Consider the following 25,768-nt stretch of genomic DNA (forward strand, 5'->3'; position numbering starts at 1 on the left):
TTTTTTTTTTTTACAGACAGGTAATTCTGCTATAATCCTGCCATAATTTAGAACTTCTTAAATTCCCTCATTTACCCTGTTTCTTTGCTAAAAATACAAGTTTGGATTTACTTATTTTTCTTAAACAGAACTATTTTTTCCTTTCATTAGAATTTTAGTGCAGCATTTTGTGCTGTTAGTATCAATTCCTCAAAGTAGTAAAGCAGTGATACGATTTTCTGAAATTAACTCACTTGAATTTCTAGTTTGACAGCAGCAGCTTATTTTGGGAAGGGCAGTGTTAAAACATGCTGCTTCTTCCGAGTGTATTAAATACATTTTATAAGCTTGAATGCAGTATAATTCTAACTACTCCAATCAAGCCATCTGCTATTTCCCATTCATTCTTATGTGACAGGATTGTGAATGCAACTTGAAAAAGAGAATATACACAGATGTATGATCTTCAGTCCTTCCAAAGATATGTTCTAGCTGACTGTATAGCTATAGTGGTTTGTAACCACTATTCAGATGCCAAAATGTTTTCCTTCAGCACTACTTGCAGTAAGAAGAAAAACAGATTTAATCACAGCTTGAATTCCCAAGTTTTGCAATAAAATAAGCTAGAATCTTACTATTAAAAACAAACAAGCAAATTTAAAACCCTATACTAACCGTTGGTTTATTCTGCATTTATGTCTAACATCCCAGGAAGGAAATTACAAATAGTCACTACTTTTACCTGACTGCCATTCTTCATTAAGTACACTTTCACTGCTGGGGTTATTGTCTTCCTCATCATCCAGTTCTGTACCATTTGGTATGCGTTCTGCAGTTCTAGCTTTTAAAGTAGACTCTTCCTCCTCACTGAATTCCTCACTAGGCTGCTCCCTAAGTAGTTGCTCCATTGAGGCACGAAGCTCTTGCAGGTCTGTATCTGCCTCTCCAAACATACTGAGATAAAAGAAAATATAAAAACATTATAGCCCATCATCCACAAGCCAGTTTTATAAAATCTTCCACATTTGTACCAGAATTGTGGCAAATTTTTTATAAAAGGGATACATTTTCCCTAAACTTCAGTGTTGGGAACATTCCAAAATTATACTTAGATGGCATCTAGAATAAGACACGTACAAATGACATGTTCCTGATTTTTCTGCCACATGCCACACACATGCTGCAGGGTAGCCACCCCTGCTCTAGAGGAACTAGAAGGAAGAGAAAGGAAAAAGAGGTCCTATATACAGCTGCTCCAAAACTGGGGTAGCAATGGACAAAGCAGAGCACCAGGAGGTAATTTAACCAGGTGTAAAAATGGAAAGCAAGTCTTACGAGCCCAAATCAGCAAGTGTGATTTGGATGGGGTATTTTCAGGAAGAGAAGTGCAAACAACCCATGTCTCACTAGGGAAGAAGCTGACATGCAGAAAAATGTACGTTTTCTTAATTTTGAGATAACTTTCACTATAATACTGACAATTCACACATTAAGTATAAATAGCCATAGCATACTGCTTATGGCTCAATAAACAGTAAAAGCATCATGCTTTCCCCGTGTGGTTCTCAACTTCTTTTTGATCCCCACAAGCCCCCAGGGCACCTCACAATGAAGCTAATCAGTTCTCACAGAGTACCATACTAAAGTGGTTCTGTTGCCTCCTATTTAGGAGGCAGAGCAGCTTGGTGCCATAACCCAATGTTTCCTAGAGCCATGGGAAAACTCAGAGGTAAGAGGATCACCTAAGCGCCTCTCCTATACATTTAGTCCACAGGTTCCGGGCTACTGTTAGCTATCCATATACTAGTCAAAACTCATTCCGTCTTGTGAAAATACAGCATGTACTGTAAGAACAAGGGGGGTGGGAGGGTGGAAGAAGGAAGGTGTTAAGAGTGGCTCACAACAGTTACTTATTAGACCATTTTTAAGTAACAAGACTTGTTTGATAAATATTCTGATGTCTTCCCTCTTTGATCACATCTGTTTGAAACTGAAATTTCATTAAAAACATCTGATGGCACTTTTTTGGAAAGTCATCCCCCCATAAGTAAAAACAAACATAAGTAGACAAAGGCCACAGGTGGATACACAACACCAAATGGAGAAGTACAAATACACAGTGGGACAGCAGTGGTTAGTATGATAGAGAGTGGTCTCAGCACACTAATAGCCTAATCATTGTCAATTGTTTTTGATAGACTCAAGACAAAAGGAAAGGTTTAAAAAAAGAATAATGAGTTGGCATTTATGATGTTTATAGGGTGCTGCTCGTCTCAACTGTGAGAAGTCAGGGAAAAAGTACAAACATTTTTTGACAATACTCAGCCCTTTTTTTTCTTTCTTTCTTTTTTTTTGTTACAAAATTCCAGCAATTGGGCAATGGAGGCTGGCATTGCAGGCAAATTAGAAACACAAGCTGATATGTCGATAATGAGAAACAAAGCAAAATATCGATGTGGGGATAGGCAGAATGGTGGTAGTGCTCACAATAGTTGAGATAAGCAGTAGGTGGAAAGGGTTGTAGGTAGGGCTGTCAATTAAAATTGCAGTTAATGCACACAATTAACACATTAGTTGGTTCTTGCATTAACGTGTTAAAAAAATTAATTGCGCATGTGGCTTTGGAGCCCACACCCAGGCTCTACTCCACCACATCCGGGCTGCCCGGTGGGGTAGCAAATGGCAGTGCCCTGCTACCTTTGCCCCAGGAGCTGTGCAACACAATGTAGGGCAGTGGATATGCGACGTGGTCAGTGCATGGCTCCCAGGGCAAAGGCAGCAGGGCTCAGACCCCAGCCCACCTCTGCCTCATACACAAATCTGGAGGGCATGTACCCTCCATGCCTCTCCTGAGGGGGCATGCAGCGGTGGGTAGCCGCACCCCCATGCCCTAGACGAACCTCCCATGGCTCTGACCCATGACTTGCCCCAGCCCCTGGTCCCATTCACCCCAGCCGTTGCCCCTGCCCCACTCCCTCCCTCACCATGGGGGCCCTGATTTCCCCCACCCTCTGTGCTCCTTCCCACCCCCATATCCCTTTCCTCCACAGACTTACCTGCAGGGAGCTGTGTCTGTCCCTCACCCCAAGCCACAGCCTCTCTAGCCCTGCTGCTGCCCCTCACCCCTGACCCTCAGTACACTGCATCCTGCCAGGGTGTACCGGGACTGTCCCCCACCCCACACATATACATATACATACAGCCCCCCACACCTTCACAAATGCCCACCACACTCACACCCCACACCCACCCCAACCATACCTGCATAATTGAATTTTTCTGTGCATTATTTTGAGTTTTGAGCTGTATGATTTAAATTGTGATTAACTGCAACTATTATTTTTTTTTTTAACTGAACAACTAATCACGATCAAAATTTTTAATTGTTTGAGAGCCCTAGTTGTAGGAAGAAGAAAGAATACTTAAGGGCTCTGCTTTGGCTATGCCGAACTTGAACTAACTGTTAAGCGTCCACAAAGATATCAGAAATGGAGCAAAGATTTAATTTGAACAGAAGGATGCAGGTCTGGAGTTGAGAGATAGATCTGTGAGCCATTAGGAAGAGAAAATGAACTGCTACTTCTAGATTAAATTATCTAAAGATAAGATATACAAGGGAAAAAACAGGGACCAAAGGATAGACCCTGACAGAACCCCCACAGAAATTTGGAGGATAAGTTTCCAAAGGACATGCTGAAGAATCAATTAAGACAGGTAGAAGGAGAGGACATTTCAAGAGCATGGTCAACATGTTACAGGACACTTGTCAATAAATACTGAGGCTGGAAAACTGAATCTGACCTTAAGTCAGAAGAGGAGGTCATTAGATATTTTGGCAATAGTGGTTTCCATGAAGAAGATATTGAATACACTTTAGAGCAGGGCTGGTCAAAATACAGCCCACAGGCTGGATGCGGCCCGTGAGGCCATTCTATCTGGCCCGCAGGGCCCCTACGAAAAAGCAGAAAATTAATATTTCTCTGCCCTTGGTTCCTGTCAAAAGTGGCAGGAACCAAGGGCAGTAGGACCCAGGGGAAGCCCAGCAGGCTCCAACAAAAGCAGGGGACACCCGCCCTGCCCCCCAGCCAGGGTTTCTGGGCTGGGAGGGACCCTGGGCAGGGAAGGAGTGCGGGGTGGGGGGCGGGGGGAAGCGGCTCTTCCCCAGCCCACACTTGGGTGTCCCACGCTGCAGCTGCTTGCAGCCCACATGGGGCTGCCTGTGCCCGCTTTGGACAGCCCACGTGGGCTGCAAGCCCCTGCAGTACGGCACACAGGGCAGGGGAGGGCCACTCCCCCCCCCCCCGACACTCAGCTTTTCCCTGGGCTCCTTCCCGACCGGAGAAAAGCGGCCCCTTGCCCACCCCATGGCCACCACTCCCTGCTGCAGGCACTCGCAGCCCGCATGGGGCTGTCTGGAGCAGGCACAGGCAGCCCCAGGCAGGCTGAGAGTACCTGCAGCACAGGGCGCTGGGCATGGCTCAGGGAGGGGCTGCTTTTCCCTCCCCACTGTGCTCAGCACCACCTTGTAACCTGGCCCCACTGCCAGGCTGGTAGGGTGGCAGGTTACAAGCTGGTCCTGAATGCAGGGAAAAGTGGCCCCTCGCCTGACCCATGGCCAGCACCCTGTGCTGCAGCCACCTGCAGGCTGCCTGTGCCTGCTCCAGACAGCCCTGCACGGCCTGTGAGCACCTGCAGCAGGCAGCACTGGCCATGGGGTGGGCGAGGGGCCACTTTTCTCTGCGCTCAGCACCAGCTTCTTCCTTTCTGGCAAGCAGGGGGTTGGGGCTGTGTGCTGCCCCCCATCTGTACCAAGGGGCTGAAGGGCACTGGGTGTGAGTGGGCGGGGAGCCAGTGGGAGCACAGGGCCCGCACCAGTGTCCTGAGGCCAGTGCCAGTGGGGCCCAGAGCAGCATGGCAGGAGAAAAGGGTCCCGGCTGGCGGGAACTCTATGGAGCCAAATCAGCTCCCCCATCTCCCTGCTGGTGCAGGCCAGCCCAGCTCCAAAGACCCCTTCCGGCTTGCACCCACTCTGGGCCCCACTGGTGCTGGCCCTGGGACATTGGTCCCAAGATGGTGACCAGGGGGTGGGGCACCTGTCAAGGGGCAGGGCTACCCATGTGGCCCTCGACAGCCTGCCAAAACTGGGCAAGCGGCTCTCCGCCGAAAATAATTGCCCGCCCCTGCTTTAAAGAGCATTTAAGATGGAACTGGAGGAGAGGATTTCCAGACAACAGTTGTATATTTAATAAACTGAGAGAGTAAAGAGAATGGCAGCAGTTGGAGTGATTAGTGGGTTTAGGGTTGGGGGGGGGGGGTTGTTCGTTTGTTTGTTTTTTGTTGTTGTTGTTGTTGTTTTTTACAATGGGAGAGGAAAAAACCCATATCAGTAACTTGGTTATTCATATCCAACTAAAGAATATTCTAAACATTTTTGCAATATTGGAGTAAATGTTTTATGCTTACAGGTCATCAGAATCAGAATGTCCTTCTTTGACATGTTCATTTTCCATATCATCTATTTCAAGATTGTCTTGATGTTGTACATCTGCTATACTTGGAACATCAACTACTGCCTTGTACAATTTGGAAAGATCTGGGAGTGAACACGTTCTTAACATCTATAAAGATCACAAACACCTCACGTTAAGATGGTTTTTATAACGATTCAGTAACAAAACATGGAACAACTAAATTTAAAAATTAAAGCAAAGTATGAAAATCTATTTTGACACTTTATCTCAAAACAAAAACCACACACAGGAAGTATATTCTAATGGAAAATCTCATGGTTTCAGAATTTAGAAGTAAAAGGGATGTTTTCCCTTTTTAATGTTGAAAAGGTACAAGAAACCCAGAAAAAATATGTAAACTGATGTACAGTTTCTTTTATCATGTGGATCTGTTCATTTTTTTGCTAGATCTTTTTAATAATAAAAATGTTACATTGGTAAAAAACTGCACTGTTAAATGTGCATGTGCTCATGCACACATTTAAAAAAAATATTCCTGTCAGTTTAAAAAAATACATTAAAAATTAATTTCTTTAGTATGCTACTAAAGACACCTTGTTTAATGGCAACTGAAAAAAAAGAAAAGAAATATCTACTTAATTATTCATGGTGCTTTGGATTATTGTATGTGCAGCTTGGACAATAAAAGACAAGTGATGTAACAAAGCTGAATTCAAGTCAGTTTTTCTAGTAGTAAACAATAGGAAAAGAACAAAAAAACCCAACACATTGATTTCATTGGCAACAAAAATAAAAGCATAGCACAGATTAGCTGTCCACTCAGTATTTACACAAGAAGGTTCTAGTAAGGATAATTAGGTTTCTTATAATGTATACTTAATATCCTACACCAATGGTGCTCAACCTTTTTCCCCCTGTGGGCCGGATGGGCAGTGGCTGGTCCAACAGCAGGCCATGTAGTGGCTCTGTTCCAGCAGCTAGGGCCATGGCAGCAGCCACCATCCAGCCATGTGAAAGTAGGTGGAGGGAACAGCCTGGCCCCACAGGTTGGGGAAGGGGGCTTCGCCCAGCCCCAAGAAGGCGGGAGGGATGTAACCTGGCCCCACAGGGGAGAAAAGGGCCTTGACCCAGCCCTGTGGTATAGCCTGGCCCCACTGTGTGGCCTGGTCCCATGGAGGGAAAGGGGGTGTGGCCTGAGACCAACCCAGGCCCCTGGGAAAAAGGGAGCATGGTCAGGCCTTGTTGGGGAGAAGGGAATGTGACCTAGCCCTGTGGGAAAAAGCGGGGCTGGGCCTGGCCTGTGGGGTGGGGGGAGGGCCGTGGCTGTATTAATGGCCACTACTCCCTTACTGCCAAATTTCCAGACCCCCCAGGGGAGCCCAGCAGGTCAAATATTCTGGTTTCGTGGGCTGCATTCAGTTCACAGGTCAAAAGTTGAGCACCCCCGGTCCTACACCTTGATATTTTCACTGCAAAGTTTTACTCTTAGAACTTGCTTGCTGTTGGCATTGGCTTAAGTGTGTTCATGTCCAGTTTTGATTCCTTCAGACTAAACTTCTGAAGGTAAACCAAGTGCCAGAAGACCTACTGCACAGTACAGCAGAGCAATACCTGTGTAGAAGCTGAAGTACTTGCAGCAGTGCCAGCATCATGCAGCAATAAGCCCTGGAAAGATATTGTTCCCATAATAGTGGCCAAAATAACTGAACTTGGTCGTCTGTGACACCTAGGGGTCAGAGTGCCCTAAAATGAAATACTGCTGTATTTTGGGAATGCCTCTTTGCTACCTTTGTGACCACACAGGCTTAGCTCTGGGTAAGGCTCCAATTAAAGGTTATGTTGCTGCTTGATCCAGGAAAGTAGTCCTGGACTTCCTCAGCTTGTGGGGAGAAGCAGAAGTTCAGCCACTGCCATGGAAGTCCTGAAGCAACAAATGTGAATACACAGACAATGGAAAAGAGATGGAGATGCTGCGATGTGACAAGGACAACTTCCAATGTCAGGCAATGGAACTTATCTTTCAGTAAGCCTGCCACAGCAAAGGGCAGGAGAAAAAAAATCTAGGTCGCATCCTCATAATACAATCAGCACTGAAAGAAGCTCAATGACAAACAGAATAGAAATTTTAATAGCCAGAATAATGGACATCTTGCCAGATTAACAGAGCAACCCAAATCAGAGGAAACTGGACTCATACTCCAAATATTTTCAGCAAGGAATACTAGGGTCTGAAATACCTCGCAAAAATTTAACACAAAATAATATGCTGTACAGTAGCACAGGACACTGGTGCCTACCCATAATGTTGCACAGTTTCTCTTAATGCAACCAGGTACTGTGAGAATACACCAACCTGGCAAAGGGAGCTGACTACGTAGGCACCTCTGCTGAAAAAGCTACTGTATTTATTTGCATACAATACACACCTCTCTCCTCCCCTCCCCCCGATCAGGTTTCTGAAACTGGGGTGTGTCTTAGATTTTACTTCACTGGAATAGAAGCATGGAAGAAAGAGGCAAGGAAACTTTGTGCTAAAACATCTGCCAAAATGTCTGCCACTTCTCCCAGAAGAGGCAAGCAGCAGGGGAAGAGTTCAGTGTTAACTCTCTCACAGCTGTTGGTAGGTAGGTTTTGGCTGAAGAGCCATTAAGCGGACTCAAGACAAGCAAGCTGCTGCAGTCTGTAGCATCTTATCAGGTGTGTGGTGTGAAAGCAATCCTTCATTATTTCCAGGAACTTAAATAGCTGCTTCTAACAAACAAGCAGCAGTCTTGCTGCTTCCCTTGAAGGGTCTGGGGCCTACCCTTGTTGCTGTCCTGCTATACCAGAACTGTCTCTCCCAGACTGTCTCCTGGGATGTCACACTTCCTTTATGATTATGTTTCTAGGAGGACTTACTCCGTATCATAAGACTCAGGGAAAAATATTTTTCTACATTCTACCTTCCAAAAAATAAGATGCATATCTTATTTGGGGCCCTGTGGTATGTGAGAAAATACATGATGTAGAGGTTCTCGTACAGACAAGCCCCAAGATAACAACATTAGTTTATCAATATAAATAAGCTTTAGGTACTTGCCTTTGGATTGTTTGCATCAAATAAGCCAGTAGAAAGCCCAATCAACAATGAACTTTTGCCTTTACTTTTGGCTGGTGATACAGAGCGTGACCGAGGTGGAAATGACTCATCCAGTGAAGACTGAGCTGACAAAACTGGTGAGGCTGTTGGTCTGCTGTGGGGCTGTGCCACCCTCTGGAAAAAGGGTTCAGGTTGCATAGAGTGATCAAGACAAGTTTCTGGCATGATAAGAGAAATAATGTTATAGATCTATGTAGATTTAAAGAAACCCTCCAGTCCTCTAAGCCTGCAGGCTCCCCAAGGATCTAAAACTTTCCAGACCCATGTGGAGCCAGGCGAGCTGAACAGCTGCACACCCAATCTGAGCATGTGGGGCTGGGGTGGGGCAGTGTGTGGCCCAGTCCAAGGGCTGACCCTGGGCTCTGGCCTGGTGACTGTCCTCGTGCAACTTATTTAGGTCAAAGCCGATGGTAGACAGGGTTCCATTCCTATAGCCCAATTTTACTAAAAAACACATACGAGCTAATTACCATACTGTGGATTCACTTATTTTGACTGTTTTAATACAGGTGGTCAAAAATATTGGTTAGGAAACAACTCCAGCTTCTTACTCTCTTTATGCATCAAAATGCTATAAAAAGGAGATACAAAATAGTATTCACCTGCAAAGTTTTCCTCTATTAATATTCAATTTTTGAAATGTGTAAGTTTAGCAATTTTTGCATATACTGGATAACAATTTTGTGGATGGTTTCCACTGTACCTCAAAATGAATGTCTGGTAGAGTGGACTGTACCAGGGCTTGAAAATGGGCCCCAGTGAGGTCCCTGATTGGCAGCATGGGAACAACATGGGGCTCAAATGGTACTACTGCCAATCAGCTCATCAGCAGCCACCATTCAAGCCCAAGTGCAGTAAGGATCCAACCAATGATTAGCTGATCAGCAGCTGGCTCTGACCCGGGCAGGGGGGAAGCACTTTACTGGAAGAGGCAGTGCGCTATTAGATAAAAGCACCAAAACCCCCCTGCTGAAGCATGAAATTAATACAGACATTGGGTGAGCCTGGTCCAACTAACGCAATGCCTTTTCTGGGTGTGCATTGGGCTCAGCGTGGGGGTACACCAAGTTTACAATAAAGCACTTTTTGTGGGGGAGGGGGGTTATGCCTGTAAGCAGCCTATAGGAAAAAGGAATTACTATCAATGCTACTAATTAATTAAATAAATAAAAAGTAAGATCTACTGACTGACCTAATGAAGCTTCATCCTTTGGCTGAACTTCATCTACCATTTCTTTCTCTGAAGCTGTATCATCACTGCCATTTTCCTGCTGACAGGCAGAATCATTCTGTGGCCTATGACAGGACACCACAGTCAGAAAAAGAAACCACATCAAACTAATTAACATGTGCATCTACTGAAAAATTAACCACCCATCAAAATTAATTATAATAAGACAAAGACAAACAGGGGAGCCAAAACCAAACATAATATTTAAGTAAACTATCTAGTTATCAGTGAAAAAATAGTTACCGATTCTAACGCTACTACAGGCAGCACTAAATAAAAAAAGAAAAAAAAATAATTACCCATTGTCCTTCACTTCTTTTTCTTTAATCCACACATCATTAACAGTGATGGGAAATTCTTTACTTTTGTGGTTTTTATTTCCTTCTATTTCTTCCAGCAACTCTGTTTCCAAATCATCAGGCTCTAAATTCAATAAAATCACAAGTGAAGAGTATCAAGTAAAGGCCATTCCTTGGAAAAAAAGAGAGAAGCTTCAAGGAAAGTTCTCTCATCTTAAAATAGTTACATTTACATCCTTGGAGTTTTAAAAACTGGATGTAGCAAAGAAAGATGAGCATGACCCTGAGATATGCGGCGCTGCAGACCCGTCTGCAGACCTGTCTGCACATTCACATGTTCTCTGCAAGGTAGCACTACAGGGTTTTTTTTTGACCCTGGGAGATTCTGGGGTCAAAAAATACCCATGTGAAGAAAGCAGGGCAGTGCCTGCAGGGGCAGTGTGCGCCATTCAAAACCAGAGCCTGGCTGCCCAGAGCTACACTCCAGTGGCTGGCTAGGCTCCAAGTGACAGGATCACTCCAGCTGCAGCTCCCCGAGGCTCCCAGGACTCAGGTGAGGCTGCCGGGGCCAGCATGGTTGCTGGCTCCAGCCTCCCTTGCCCCACCCGTGATAACTTATGTGCCAAAGCATGTGGCACAGGTATTCCCAGGGACAAGTAGCAGCAGCACAAGTTATGCTGCTGCTTCTTGTCCCCAGGGAAACAAATCTCTACGCTCGTGTGGACGCAGTCTCTGGGTTTAATAGAAGGACGTTATGACGGCAGCTCTGCCTCCTTATAGAACCCACTGTTCATTCTCACAGCCACAAAGAGCACTGGTTTCCTGAAAACTCAGCAGCACCAATGTTCCCCGTTCAGAAGTGGAAAATATGCAGATGTCTCTTTGGTGAAAAAGCTTGGCATCACCTTGTTCCATGGACAGTCACACAACATAACAAATCAAACAGTTTTGACATTTAACATATTCCAGTTGTAACCTATAAATGATATATTAATCATATCAAAATTCTGGCAAATTCTTCTTTTTAAAAAGGAACCAAGAGTTACACTATTATTAATTCCTTAATCCTAACTAGTATCAATGAAAACTCATACCATCCAGCACAGCAGGCAGGGATGAAATCTGGGTAGTTCCAGATGTCTGCGATTCCTCAGGTATTGTCCTTTCAGACTCAGTGACAACAACTGGTTCTGAAGATTTATCTTCAATAGGAGAAGCAGTTTGCTCTTTTACTGTTAAAGATTGATAAGTTTCCTCTTCAGATAGTTCTACAGTTTCAAAACACAAAAGTTACTGTACAGTTTTAAAAAAAACACCTCAGAGAGTTATACCTGGTTTGGCACAAGTTTCAAATCTGGTAAACAGCAAATTGTAAAGCTAAGTCTCCATACACAGGCAAGCACTAACACTAATACATGGGAAACCACCACATTTAACACCCTTTTTTAAGCAAAAAGACGCATTTACCCTGTTCTAACACAATTAACTCATTATACTTGCTATAACTGAAGCAGTTTTCTAGTATCTTTTAAGTTTCTTTGTTTAGGACTAATAACCAGATAGTGTGCACAGTGTGTTGCTGGATTTCAAATTTCACTAAGAATTCTTCTATTTTTACCTACAAGAGTATAACTGTTTGATGCATGAAAGGTTGCACATATGCCTGATTTAAAACAAAAAATAAAACCAAGTTGACGTAACTGCAAACTGACTCAAGCTTATTTAGACTATTTAAGATATGACTGTTATGCTTACTCAGCTAAGTAATACTGCTGATATTTTGATAAGGGTAAACCCAATAACACTGCAAGTTGAAAATATGAAGTTTTTTGCTTTAGACATTTATCACTGTAATATAGAAAAATACCATTTACAAGATAACAGTCCATTTAATTTTAAAGCATAAAATTACACATGTAATAAAAAATTCAAGTGCAACAACTTGGATGTACGTTTTGTTAGGACATCACAGTGAAGGGTCTCAGATTCTCAGAAGAGGAAAAGAAAAATATTAACAGTTGACCTGCCAAATCCCTAATAATGTCTATGTTCCAACCTCAAAAGCAGAAAGATACAAAAGCAAGAGTGAAACACCTGTTTCACCCCATTGGAAACAGGTCAAAAACAAGCAGGAATGGAAGACTTAAGAAAAGTTGATATCAAGAAGTGATAGAACAGTTAAATAACTTAATCGAAGGTTTAAAACAGTGTACTGGGATTCTTGTTTTAAAACACTGATTTCTACTTCTTTTGTCCTTTACTGGAAAACTATTCTACTTCGTCAAATTTCTAATCCCTCATTATTAACTGGAGACAAGAAAGTTTTGCCCAACTAAAAATATTCTTTCAGAAACAAGTTGAGGCAAAATGTGGTGTACTGTATAAGGAAAAATGTTTCTCTAATTCCAAAATATCAGTCTATGAAAAGCTATTTTGCAGCCTTGCAGTTCAGAAAACCACCGATTCTTGCTTACCACTTGTGATACTTATTTCCTCCATTACGTCAGTCTGAAGCTGTAGCTCTGCTTCTCCCAGTACTTTCAAAACTGAATCTGTAGGACTTTTGCCCCAGTGCTTCCGGTGGTGCTCACCAATATCTAGTTTAATTGCCTCCCCCACAGTGCACTCTGATGGGAAACATGAAAAAGAAGTATGTTTAACATTTACTTCGTTCATATTCTGACAAAACGAAGATGAAGAGAAATCATACAAGCTGCATATACTACCTATCTTTTTGTTTTTTTCACCATTACAACACAGTAAATGACAAAAGGTACTCCCTCATCCCTGCAGCAAATCCAACACTCTAAAGAATTTCACTCTAGGGCCTTAGTTTTAGTAGTTCCCACTGTAATTTCCTGTCTTCAATAGCAAGAGCCACTGTGAAAAAAGAGTTCAGGAGAACAAGCTGTTTTGTCAACAGCTGAAGTACTGCATATCAACCACAGAGAAAACAGTGGTTTCATTCTCACTGCTTGTATTGATCTTGATTTCATACCAACTAGAACCTTACTTTGTGTCCCTAGCAACCTACCTGATGAGAAAGAATGGGGTTAATGCAAATATTTCCTGTCCTTCTAACTTCCTTTGTTGTCCATTTTTGCTAATTCTGGCCAGATGGATGTGCAGGCATGTGGAGTTAGTGGCACTGAAAACTTCTTTGTGATGCCACAAACTGCACGCCTGGAATATTAAAATGTGCTCTGTGCTGCAACTTTGCAGCACAGGGGCAAAATTGTCAGCCAGAAAATCCTGGTAGCAAAAAACAAAACAAACAAAAAAATGCTGTGAAAAAGTGGTGTGGAGCAAGTCACAGGAGTGCATGCCAGCAGACACAGAGGCTTGGTCCTCTAGAGCAGGGGCTTTCAACCTTTGTAAATAAGTATACCCCCAGCATCACACTTTTTAATAAGTGTTCCCCCGAGGGAGGGTGAGCAGCCAGATGTGGAGCGGAGTGGGGGGGGGCGGGGTGGCAACAAGGTTCCCTCTAAGATGTGTGCGCACGCAGCCAAGCACAACTAAAAAAGTGTGGCTGCGCACATCCTTTTCAAGGCCATGTCGGACCAAGGCGGTGCACTCATAGACTGCTGCTCCTTAGAGAGAACACTGGGTTGCAAGCAGCAGCAGTGTGGTGTCTGTGTGGCCCTGCTCTCATGCCACCCAGGCCCTACTCCTGTGAGACAGTGCTGCAGGGTGGCAGCACTCTGTCCCCATGTACACTCTGGGACCTTTCAAAGTACCCACAATTGACAACCTGTGCTCTAGAGAGATGTTTTGGATGCTCTGGCTCTGCTAGCCAGGAGCATCTCCCCTCCTTCACTTCTCCCAGCTCCAGGTGTGCTGGAGGAGCTGGGGCAGAACTAAAGAGAGGGCAGTTTGCCTCAAGCGGGGCATTCTGCCCTGCACCAAAGGACATATGCAAGGGCAGCAAAAAGTAATGGTGCAAAATCTATGCTGCTACTATTTTTGCTGCTGCAAGTGCACGCCCCTGCATGTGGAGATGTGCCCTTAGGCCGTTGGTACACATTAACTGGTTAATCACATCTTAAGTGTAAATCACTGATTAAGTTGTTACCCAGGCACACATTAATGCAATTAATGGTGTGATAAAAAAGGAGTAAGCACAAAGTTTATACATAAAATGTGTAATAACTTTGTGGCTTGTTCTTATCACACCATTAACTGAACATGTGGCTAGGCTACAGCTCCCAGCAGCGAACTGCACCCCCAAAACTGGGAGCCCCATCAGGTGACAGCTTCCAGCCTCAGGAATGCTTGGTGGGATCCCCAATCATTTTTCACAAAAAAGCACTTAAAAGGGTTAATTTCAGTGCTAAAATCATTTTGTAAGTTTGGGAAATTTAACTCTGCTCGGCAGATTCTTTTTGTTTCCTATGGAATTAACATCTCATTTTAAAACTAACTGTGTTAGATTTTAGCAACACACCAGCCACACTGATTCTCTCTTTTTCAGCAAGGACATTTAATCCCTGTTAAAAGTGAAAAAGAATAAGGGAAATTATTAAAGTGTTACTTTTAAGCTTCAAATGCCATATATGCTTTTCCTTTTTGTAAATGCAGCTATGTTTGCAGTGGGAGCATATCTAAATAACTTTATAGAGCCTTAACCTAAATTAACCTCTTCACAGCTGACTTGCTAGGAATATTCAATCACGTGATTTGTATATTAATTCCAAAAATAGAACATAACCACCTACAATGTTTTAAAGAGCACAGACAAAAAAGCAGTGTTAACTACAAAGACAGTGTTTACTGCTGTTTAGACTAGCAGTCAGCAACCTTTCAGGAGCAGCAGATTGCTTTAATGGAGCTAGATCCAAAGGCTCAAAGTCACCACTTCTGACCCAGCCACTGATTATTTCCCTCCTGCCCACCCCCTACCAGTGCCAACCTGATGCCAAATTGTTGCCAATGTACTGTCTTTGCCAGCCATAGGCCATAAGTTGCCAGTTCCTGGCTTAGAAAATGAAGAGTTATAATTATAGAGCACTTATTGTTCTGACACTATGCATAGCAGATTGGTACAATGATGACTAAACCTTTCAAACAAGAAAGTGTGCTTACTCTCTGTCCCAGACAATGTTTCTTCCATTGTTAGTTCTGCTAGAGGAACCACTAACTCAGCTGCCTCTGGTTTCCATTTCTTGCGATCCCCTGGATATTTTACTTCATGCTGTTCCTTACTATCTTCAGTCACCTCTGTTGCACAGATGTCTTGAGGCTCCTTTTTGACTTTTGCATCCTCCTGGGCTTTAAGATTTTGATTCAGTCTTCTCAGTATTTCTCGCTTATTCTAAGAAAGAGCCAGAAACATGCCACAAACTTGACACTCAGAAGGGAAAGGAATAGACCAGTGAACAGAAATTTGAAAATTTAACCTACTTGGATGGCATTATCTGGCCTTTTTATTTCTTCAGAGGTTTCTGGGACAGAAGCTGCATTTTCATCCTTTAAATCCAGGGGGCACAAAATACAACACAGGATAACAGGTCAGAAAAATACACTCAGAGTGTTAAGAACCCATACTAGGAGAAGAAAGAATTAACCTTTCTAACATCTTTCCATTTACAACAGTACAATGAATATTTTAAACTTCTGAACAAATGTTTGTATCATTCACTAAATAGAAACTGACAGTTAAAAACAACAACAAAAAAAATCAATAGATTAAGCAAATAAAAAAGGTTCAGAACAGGAATTGTGTGATAGGAAAGTTAAAGTTGGGACTGTTCTACAGATCAGACATCCTAGTCTGAAGTTAGGAATAGGTCAAAGGAATAGGTTCTCTCCTGAAAAACAAGAGAAAAGTACAAGGACACACTTAAGGTATTTCCTAGGCAAAATGAAAAAAGGGGGGTAAATCTAAAAATGTCACTGGAAATGAAAGGAGGAAATAGAGAACAATGAGCTTTAAGTAAATCATAAGAATAACAGAAACAGCAGTTTCTTGATATTCCAGCACAAACAAATCAACAGCATCAGAAGATTTACCATCAAAAAGAAAGATGGAAGGGACCGCAGGTGATTTAGTTCAGTGTTAAAGGATAATCTGTGTGTAAATCATCCCATTCAAGTGTTTGTCTAGCCTGCTCTTTGAGATTTTAAGGATGGAAATCCCACAACCTCTCTAGATAACCTGTTGCAATTCCTAATCACCCTCTTAGTGAGAAAGTTCTTCCTAATATTGAACCTAAATTCTCCTGGAATTTGAGACCATTGCTCCTACCTCTGCTATTTGTGACTGAAGCATCTCCATTCTCTATATAACCACTCTTCAGGTATTTGAAGACTTATCAAATGCCCTCTCAGTCTTCTCTTCTCCAGACTAAATAATCCTAGTTCTTTCAGGCTTTCCTCATAAAACACGTTTACCAGCCCTCTAATAATCTTTGTTAATCTCTGTTGAACTCCCTCCAATCTGTCCACATCCTTGTTGAAGTGTGGGCCCCAAACTGGACACAGTACACTCCAGGTGTGGCTTCATCAGTGCTGACTAGAATGGAAGAATCATTTCCTCATTTGCAAGTGATATTCCTACTATTGCCCACCCCCTTTTTTCTTTCCCCAAAGAAAAGCTAACTTGCCTCATATTCATCTTAACATCCAGGTATTTTTCTGCAGTACTATAGCCTAGCCAGTCATTCCTCAGTCTGTATTTGTGCATGTAACTGTTCCCTCCAAAGTGTAGGACTTTGCATTTGTCCTTGTTTAATTTAATTCGTATGATTTTTGGACCATTTCTCCAGTTTATCAAAGTCATGCTGGATCCCAACTCGTCCCCCTGTAGAATGGCAGCAACTCCACCAAGCTTGGTGACATCACGCAAGATCACCAATGACACTAAAAACTTTGGGGCAGAGCATCCACACCTGAGGATAGGCTGATGATCCAGGTTGACTTGGATAGGCTTAGAAAGTGGGCGGATATAAACCTGATGATGTTCAATACCAAAAAATGCAAGGTATTCCACCTTTGGGGGGGATGGGGGGATGGACCCACAGCATGTTTACAGGCTCAGCAGTGCTATGCTTGCTAGCATCACAGCCAAAAGAGACTTGGGAGTCATGACTGACCACAAGATGAACATGAGCCACCAATGTGATGTCGCAGCTGGTAAAGTGAACAAAATTCTGGTTTGCATCCATAGAAATTTACCTGCTTCAGGTAAATCTAAGGATGTCAACCTCCTGTTGTACTCAGCCTTGGTGAGGCCGCAGCTGGAGTACTGCATCCAATTCTGGGCTCCACAACTCAAGAAGGATGTGGAGAAGCTTGAGAGAGTCCAGTGGAGAACCACACACACGCACGATCAGAGGGCAGGAAAACAGGCCTTATGATGAGAAGCTGAGAGCTATGGGACTCTTCAACCTGGAAAAGAGCAGGCTCAAGGGGGACCTGGTGGCAGCCTATAAGTACATCAGGTGTAACATCAGGGTCTGGGGAAATGTCTATACACCAGAGCACCCCAAGTGACGACAAGGACCAATGGTCACAAACTCCTCCAAAACCATTTTAGGCAGGACATAAGGAAAAACATCTTTACTGTCCGAGCCCCCAAGACCTGGAATAGACTCCCTCCAGAGGTGGTGCAGGGACCTATTCTGGACTCTTAAGAAACATCTGGATGCTTATCTTGCTGGGATCCTTTGACCCTAGCTGACTTCCTCCCCTGAGGCAGGGGGCTGGACGTGATCTGTCGAGGTCCCTTCCAGCCCTAATGTTTATGAAATCTGTGAAGATGAGGAAAGGTGGAGCCACAATTATGCCAAAAAGGCAAAATGTTCATTTCAGGCACTGTACAGACCCTGCCAATAGCTATTTCCTACTTGTGTCTGCACATACATTTAGGTGAAGGCAGTATTGAAATCACTCTTGTATTTAACATCCTTATTATTTAAATTTAACTTTCTAGATTTAAAAATACTATTTTCAGGGACTATTTGAATTTTGCATAAAATCGTCATTTGGAATGTAATTTTGCTTAAGAAAATATTTGAAACAAATTATTTTTTTAAAATGTCCTTGAAATATTTCAGATTTTAAATCAGGTCCCTACAGCAAATGAAATAAATCCTTAAAAAAATACAAAAAAATACAAGAGAAGATAGTGCATGAAATACCTACATACACCTCAGGGATGGGACAGCTTTAAAAAAAAAAACCAAACCAACCATCCCATGAGAATTGTTCCCATTTGCTATAATTTGAAGACAAGGAGCTGCCAAGCCTGCTTTCTCTGACCTACCAGTTTCACTCAAAACATATAGACACCCAACACATTTCACTCCAAGGAGCAAAACTGAGGTGTAGATGCAGAGTTATGCAATTAGGGGTAACGAAAGGACATAGTTGTGAAAAATTATATACATGCTTGAGAAGAGTGCATCCAACATGGACTGGAGAGGTTCTAGGATTTTTAATCCAAGTTTTTCAGTTTTGTTATTCAGAAGTACTTACAAGTACATAAACACTTGAAAGATCTAGTCTGTGCAGCCACAGGGAAAGGCAACTACTAATGAGTAGAATTAGCTGCCACTGATATGAAAGAGAAAGTTCTTCAATTTGTACAGCACTGAAAAGCATGATTTACTAGAATACAAGAAGATGAGCAGGTCATTAGATAATACAGCTCAGTATAAAGATATTTTTCAGAACTTAAGGTAATGATTTTAACTAGATGGTATTAACTACTGCTGATTAATATTTTGATCAGCGATTGGAGTACCCAGCATTAATGTATGAAGGTATTTGATCCTACATGCTTAGAGTTGAAAGAGGCTGAAGGAAATAAGCAACTGAAACACTTTTTCTGAGGAAAAATAAGTTGTGTCAAGACCTGTTAATAAGCATGACAAAGATTTGGAGTTAATACAAAAACAGAAAGAAAAAAAAAATCAGGTTTTTTTCATATTTTTCAGGATCAAATGTACTATAGCATAAGACTAATCTACTGAAGGGGAACAACACAACACTGATTAAATTTGATGGCCTTGCAAATAGGACATTTTTTGGCACCATGAGAGTCACTGAAATGAATCCACAGTGATAATTTACGTATATGTTTCAGGCCTTCCAGCAGCTATTCAACATCATTTTCATTCAGGAAGAATATATGTTCATCTTCAACATCACAAATCAGCAAAGATGATACCATGGGAACTGAAAAAGGTATAGATTTGGAACTTGCAAAAACATTACAGTTTTCAATGAAGCATAAATCAAATAATTCAAAGAAATGATTGAAGGCCATTATCTCGCACAGACTTTTGTAAAAAGTTTGAATTGAAAGATTTACTACTAGATGCTGATGGTAAAGAAACCAGGGCAAAAAGTCACAGCAAGATTTAACAGTGCAACTAATATTCATGCAAGATAGTTTGGTGCATGTAAGGGGGGAAAATATATTCCTATAAAAAGTTACATTATGTGCCTGAAAAAAAAAAAACAAACCCCTACAGAAACGTGTGTTCAAATAAATTCAGATATTACTGTAAATTCCAATTTTGTAAATACTTCTTCATATGCTTAACTTCTGCTACTACAAGCAGTCCCATTTAATATCAGCTTGACCCGCTTGCAGTGTTACAGTCAAAGGTATAACCACTTGCAGGATTAAATATCCCAAAAACATAGAATGATGTGTTCGCACTGTTTCCAAAAACACATACAATAGCAAGAACATCCCATGCAGTCATCCTCAGAAATATTTAGTATACTATTCAAAAACTCATTAAGAAGTAACATAAAATACAGCCCTATAGTTCAAAAATCTATAAATTAAACTAACAGTACTTCAACACTGAAAAGAACTTTCCCTTGCACGTCTACAGAAGCAATTCTTCTGTCCTACTCAGCACTGATGAGGCTTGATTACTGCTGTCCAAGTTTGCACACCATATTTCAAGAAAGATGTGGTCAAATTAGAAAATTTCTGCCCACCAGAAAAAACGTCATATGAGAGAAGGCTGGAAGATCTAAGATTATTTCCATGTTTTAAAGTTTTTAAGACCAGGTTTGACAAACACTTGGATAAAATGATCTCCCTTCAGTAAGGGGTTGGACTATATGACCTGTTGAGATCTCTCCCAGCCCATTTTTCCCCCTGAGGCATCCAGTTCTAATTAAAAACATACAATGTTTCAAAATACCAGAAGTTCTTGAATGAATACATATTCTTCAAATCTCACAAACTGGTAGATTTGTCTCCTGTTTCTTCATTGGTTTTAAATGTTGGTGGAGTACCTACCGCACCCACTTCCTTCAATGCAGAAGTCATGGAGATGATGGGTGAACTGGGCTTAAGTGGAGGCTGTGGTTTGACAGAAGGTACTTCAGGTTCATGATGACCAGGCACAGGACTAGCTCCTGCTGCTGCCACATGGAAAGGCATATTAGAATTCTTTACCCCTTTGGCTGCCAACTGTGGAAAAACAGAACAAAACCATGCTACAGTAATACAAACCAACAAGCGAAATACATCAGAGTCCTGTTACATTCATAAGCCTTCTTATATTTGTGTTGTTACCAGTTTAAATAAATCCTTGAATCAGTAGGTATATTATGAATTTTGCTTTCAAAAGAAGTAATCTTAAATGACAAACAGTTTTCCTTGGAAGGCAGGTTTTGAGAGAACACCACATGGTATTATCAGAATGATGTCACAGCTGTGATGGTCAAGGATGCATCTCTCATTTATTAGCAACCTGATAATTTCTTATATGTTATTTTTGTTTACATACACACATCTTTGTTTTATCTGCTAACGAGCTCTTCTACATCTGCCTTTTTTCCCCCCTCAGAGACATGAAGAATGGTACAGTGGTACCCAGAAACTCATCTGTCTCTTCCCAAACGTGCACGCGATGCAATAAAAGACATCACCAACAAAAAAATTGCTCTCTTGCATTTTGGAAGATCAGCACCTTACATTAAGAACTCAACTCACGTAAGAGTACCTGTGCATGGTACTTATATAATACCACGTGGGCCAAGTGATCCAGGGGTGCCCAACCTGTGGCTCATGTGCCACAAGTGTCACACAGCTGCTGTATGTGGCACATGAGCCCTGGGCACCCAGTGAACAGGAGGCATTAGAATAGAGACAGGTAGTCAAGCAGCCAGTAGAGCAGAGGAGGGGCAGGTCAATGCTGCAGTAAGTGGTGTCAGGTGTCACTACCAAGAGCCAGGTTTACCCTTCCCTGGCCCTCAGGGAATTCAAGGCTTCAGATCCTCATTCACTATAGAAAACTGTAGCTGTTGCAGGACCAGGGAAGGGTTACCTGGCTCTTGGTAATGACAGCTCCTCTTGCACCAATGTCTTGCCCCTGCTCTGCGTGGCTGAAGGTTCGAGTCTCCCAGCCTACATTCCAAACACTTGGACGCAAACCCGTATCAGGTATACCTTGGGCAGCATGGGTTACAGCAGCACTTGTGGGGGACAGAACTTAATTTGTGGCATACCTGGCAAGAAGGTTAGCCACCTCTGATCTAATTTAACCAAACCTAAGAAGAGATTACTACAGTGGAAGAAATAAAGGTTCTGCATGTAAGCCTAAATTGTGGTCACATAATTAAAAGGAAGTAAGAGACATAGGGAAAGCTTGCTGAACTGATGTGAAGACAGCTAGACCCATGGACTGTAGAAAATATCAAAGCAACAGCAAAATAAACCAGTGAGCTAGTGATTTACAGTAAAATCTACTGACAAAATAGGTGATGTTTGAAGACAAGGGCTCAACATGATCTCAATTTTTGATAGTTAAAAAAACACTTCAGCAATCCCTTTAAAAGGAAGAGTATTAAAGATTCTATGCATAGAGACTTTAAAGTCTTGGAAGGGGAGAAGCAAAATGACATCTGAAAGCATATCTACTTATTGATAGGGAAACACAAGACAGCAATTATTCATAGAATCACAGAATCAATGAGTCGGAAGGGACCTAGACAGATCATCTAGTCCAACCCCCTGCCATAGGCAGGAAGGAGCACTGGGGGTGGGAGGAGTCATAAGACCCCAGCCAGGTGCCTATCCAGGCTCCTTTTGAAGATTTCCAGGGAAGGTGAGAGCACCACCTCTCTGGGAAGCCTATTCCAGGCTCTGGCCACACTTACAGTGAAGAAGTTCTTCCTAATATCTAACCTAAACCTATCCTCCCTCAGCTTATGGCCATTGTTCCTGGCGACTCCAAGGGGGGCCCTGGTGAACAGACTTTTCCCGAGTCCCTGTTGGTGGCCCCTGATAAGGTTGTAGGCAGCCACAAGATCCCCCCTCAGTCTCCTTTTGCGGAGACTGAAGAGATTCAGGTCCCTCAGCCTCTCCTCATAGGGCTGGCCACAGAGGCCCCTGACCATATGAGTGGCCCTCCTCTGGACCCTCTCCAGGTTCTCCATGTCCTTCTTGAAGTGCGGCTCCCAGAACTGGACACAGTATTCCAGCTGCAGCCTGACCAGCGCCGCGTAGAGGGGGAGCAAGACCTCTCTGGACCTGTTAGTGATGCCCCTGTTGATGCATGACAGGGTGAAGCAATAGGCAGAGCCAACCGCTTCATCGCATTGGCGACTCATATTTATCCTGGAGTCAATCCTGACTCCAAGATCCCTCTCTGCCTCCGTGCTGCTGAGAGGGTCAGCCCCTAACCTATAACCATAAAACTATTATTGGTACCTTCCCACACTTGAATTCTTACCCAAGATCTTTCTTTTAGCATCCACATGTGAAAAGGAACAGCGATCTTAAATATCATTTTATGTACACCTGCTTTTGTAAATCACATGCTTTCAATATTTAATTTTGTTTAAATACAGAATGGCAGTGCCACCAAGTGAAACAAAGTAGCACCATAGCCTAGCAAATATTGACAGCAATAATAATTTACATAAATTCTAGCTAGTCCTGTAGCTTATTGCATCAGTAGAAACTAGCTGAAATGCATCCTTCTAATCATTACTTGTTTATTCATTAAATAATTTATACGAGTTGAGCACAAACTTATCAAATGACAAGCTGATAAGTACCACAAAAAGGGACAAGTAATTTCACACACGATTTCATCCTGATTAAAAGGATTGTCAGCTGTATGTTATTTCCTATTTACTGGCCTCATAATACCTTCCTTTTAAAGCAGCGATATTACATATTTGACTTTGCACTCCAGAGAGTTTATGAGCAAAAGAAACAGTTATGCACATTTCAGTAAGTTAGAGACCATCACCAAATACTTCAAGGTTAAATCAATAATTTTTCACGTTTGATAAATACTTTAAACTCAGGCCAAAATTTTCATGCCTGGGTGACTGATGTAAATCTTCTAAATAAGAGTAACCTGGCTCTCCCAGAGTCTCATTTTTGTACAAAAGCTAAAGCTACAGTAAACTAGACTTGAAAATCTTAATTTTTTAGACACTGCATTCTTTGGCTGAGAGATGAAAAGTCAAGTAGTGATCATTCCACATAGAACTATGCTATAAAACATCTTACATGTTCTTCCCAAGCTCTCTTCTCTCTTTCATATGCTTCTTTTCTCTTTCGCTCTAGCTGTTCTTTCAGAACTGCAGCTCTTGCATTTGCTTGGGCCTACAAATAAGAAACCAGCAGACTTTAAACTAGCATTACAACCAATAGCTTTCCAACTTCATTCCATGGGCCACTTAAAAAAAACAAAACAAACAAAAAAAACCTCACACACTGCCTCGCTTCCTAAAATCCAAATCCTACATTTTTTAAATTCTCAAAAAGAGCTCCGTTTTGCACAGCATGAGAAAGGGTTTTTCAGGCCACAGGAGAGCCATGACCAGATGTGATAACTAATGTCACACTTGAAATAGGCAACATCAGAAAGAATTTACTTAAGCTCATTTCTAAAGAACTTTAAACAAATCAACAGCTTATTCTGTCCTCAAGTCATTTTCCTGGATGATACTAAAGGAATTAAAAATTTAATTGTGCATTTCATCCAAACAAAATACAAATTAAAAAAAATCATTGGACTAATGCAGTTTTAGAACAAAAATTTCAACCACACACACACGTAAAATGAAGTTTGTGCTTTGTAGAAAATATCATCAAATTATGCAAGTTGAACATTAGAGAGTTTCTGTAAATAAAATATATAAAGAGGTATCAAATCAGTTACATTAAGAAACATAAAAACTGTGTGTGTGTGTGCGCGCGCGCGTGTATATATGTGTGCGTGTGTGTAGATCCTAGTTATACACAATCCCGTCATCTGTATACACGTGCATTTATTAACAGATTCATCTTATAACCAAATTTAACATTTAAACATATGCACACAAGCACACTTTTAAATGTTAAATTTGTTAGTTGATAAACTCAATCTGTTAATAAGCACACAAAAAACACTTTCTCTCCTTGAAGTAAACTTAATTAAGCATAACCTACTAATGTTTGTTTTTACATTATATTTCTTTCTATCAACTGAAGTGGCCAGTTGTACCTTGTATAAATATGTGCAGTGCAGTTACATTGTTGCTTCACATGCTGCTGTTGCAACAGAATTCAGAACACTCTATAGGTTGTGTGTCTATATACTGTTGAAGAACATAGATCTAGAAACTTTCTTTATTAGAGAAGCATAACTTTGAAATTAAGGTATAAATCAGCATTTAAAACAGCGCGTTTGTCAGGTCTGAAAAAGCACGGTGAAAACATTGCAATGTTTTGCAGGTGCTCTTTTCCTGCCCTTACTTAGTTAATATAAAACTAACAAAAATAAATGAAGTAGTCATGGTGCACTCTCTTTCCCCCATCAACTCCAATCCATCTTGCTTATACCAAATGGTCTTCAGGGCCAAGACAAACATGAGAAAAAAGTCAGTCAAAATGAATTTCATTTTAAACGTATCATAAATACTAAAACCCATTCTAGTCATGTTAAGTGACAGATAACTTTAACAGCTTTGACATTGCAATATAATATAAAGCGTTTATGGCTCCATCTTCTGCAAACAGCATCAAATAATGTCTGTATTGAAAGACTGAATTTGAATGATTCATTTCAGCTGAGATTATTTAGTCTGAGAACTATTCATTGTGCATATTTGTAGGAAATACATATTTTGATACTGGAAAATATGTACCAATATTTAGTGTATTGCCTATATTTACTTACGGAAGTATCAAAAACACTGCAATGAAACAACTACTGCAGATGGAAAATGACTAATTTTAAAATAAGGCTACTATATGCCTTTAGCCCAGTAAGCTGTACAGACATTTGCTCTCGCAGGAGAAACTCTCCCGGGATATATTCCCAGGTTATTTTTTTCTTGGAGTGGCCATTTTCTGTTTTGGAAGAAAAAGCACGAACATCTCTACACTCATGGTTTTTCTTGAGAGCAGTGACTGTCCCAGGAGAAACTGAATACCTGTTTATGGCCCAAATCAATTCAGATAAGAGAATATTAAATACATGTTTTTTAAAGAATTTACTGTAACATTTTTCAATTACCTTCAGTGCTTCGATTTTCTTGAGTCTCAGTTCTGCTTCTTCACTTGCTTCTTGTCCGTCAGAACTGCCAGAATCATTCTACAAAACAGTTCCTTGAAGAGTGAGCAAATCAATGTTGGCTGACAGGTTCATCAGACGAAGGCCAGAAAGAATTATCG

The 25,768-nt window shown here is 41.7% G+C and overlaps 1 protein-coding gene across 7 annotated transcripts in view; it reads right to left on the reverse strand.

Moving 5' to 3' along the window:
- Window positions 1-25,768, reverse strand: part of NEK1 (NIMA related kinase 1) — a 94,126-nt gene that overhangs the window by 6,025 nt on the left and 62,333 nt on the right. For all 7 annotated transcript variants that reach the window (XM_019521765.1, XM_019521768.1, XM_019521766.1 and 4 more), the window contains 12 exons: window positions 25,611-25,688; window positions 23,618-23,713; window positions 20,387-20,560; window positions 15,523-15,588; window positions 15,205-15,433; window positions 12,594-12,746; window positions 11,214-11,387; window positions 10,120-10,243; window positions 9,782-9,885; window positions 8,530-8,747; window positions 5,443-5,597; window positions 722-933 (listed from right to left, as the gene is read on the reverse strand). In XM_019521765.1, coding sequence (XP_019377310.1) covers window positions 722-933; window positions 5,443-5,597; window positions 8,530-8,747; window positions 9,782-9,885; window positions 10,120-10,243; window positions 11,214-11,387; window positions 12,594-12,746; window positions 15,205-15,433; window positions 15,523-15,588; window positions 20,387-20,560; window positions 23,618-23,713; window positions 25,611-25,688 — 1,783 coding nt within the window. The remainder of the gene's footprint in view (window positions 1-721; window positions 934-5,442; window positions 5,598-8,529; window positions 8,748-9,781; window positions 9,886-10,119; window positions 10,244-11,213; window positions 11,388-12,593; window positions 12,747-15,204; window positions 15,434-15,522; window positions 15,589-20,386; window positions 20,561-23,617; window positions 23,714-25,610; window positions 25,689-25,768) is intronic.

The sequence above is a fragment of the Gavialis gangeticus genome, unplaced genomic scaffold (genome assembly GCF_001723915.1).
Source record: "Gavialis gangeticus isolate Ggan-Ray unplaced genomic scaffold, GavGan_comp1, whole genome shotgun sequence".
Lineage (NCBI taxonomy): Eukaryota > Metazoa > Chordata > Crocodylia > Gavialidae > Gavialis > Gavialis gangeticus.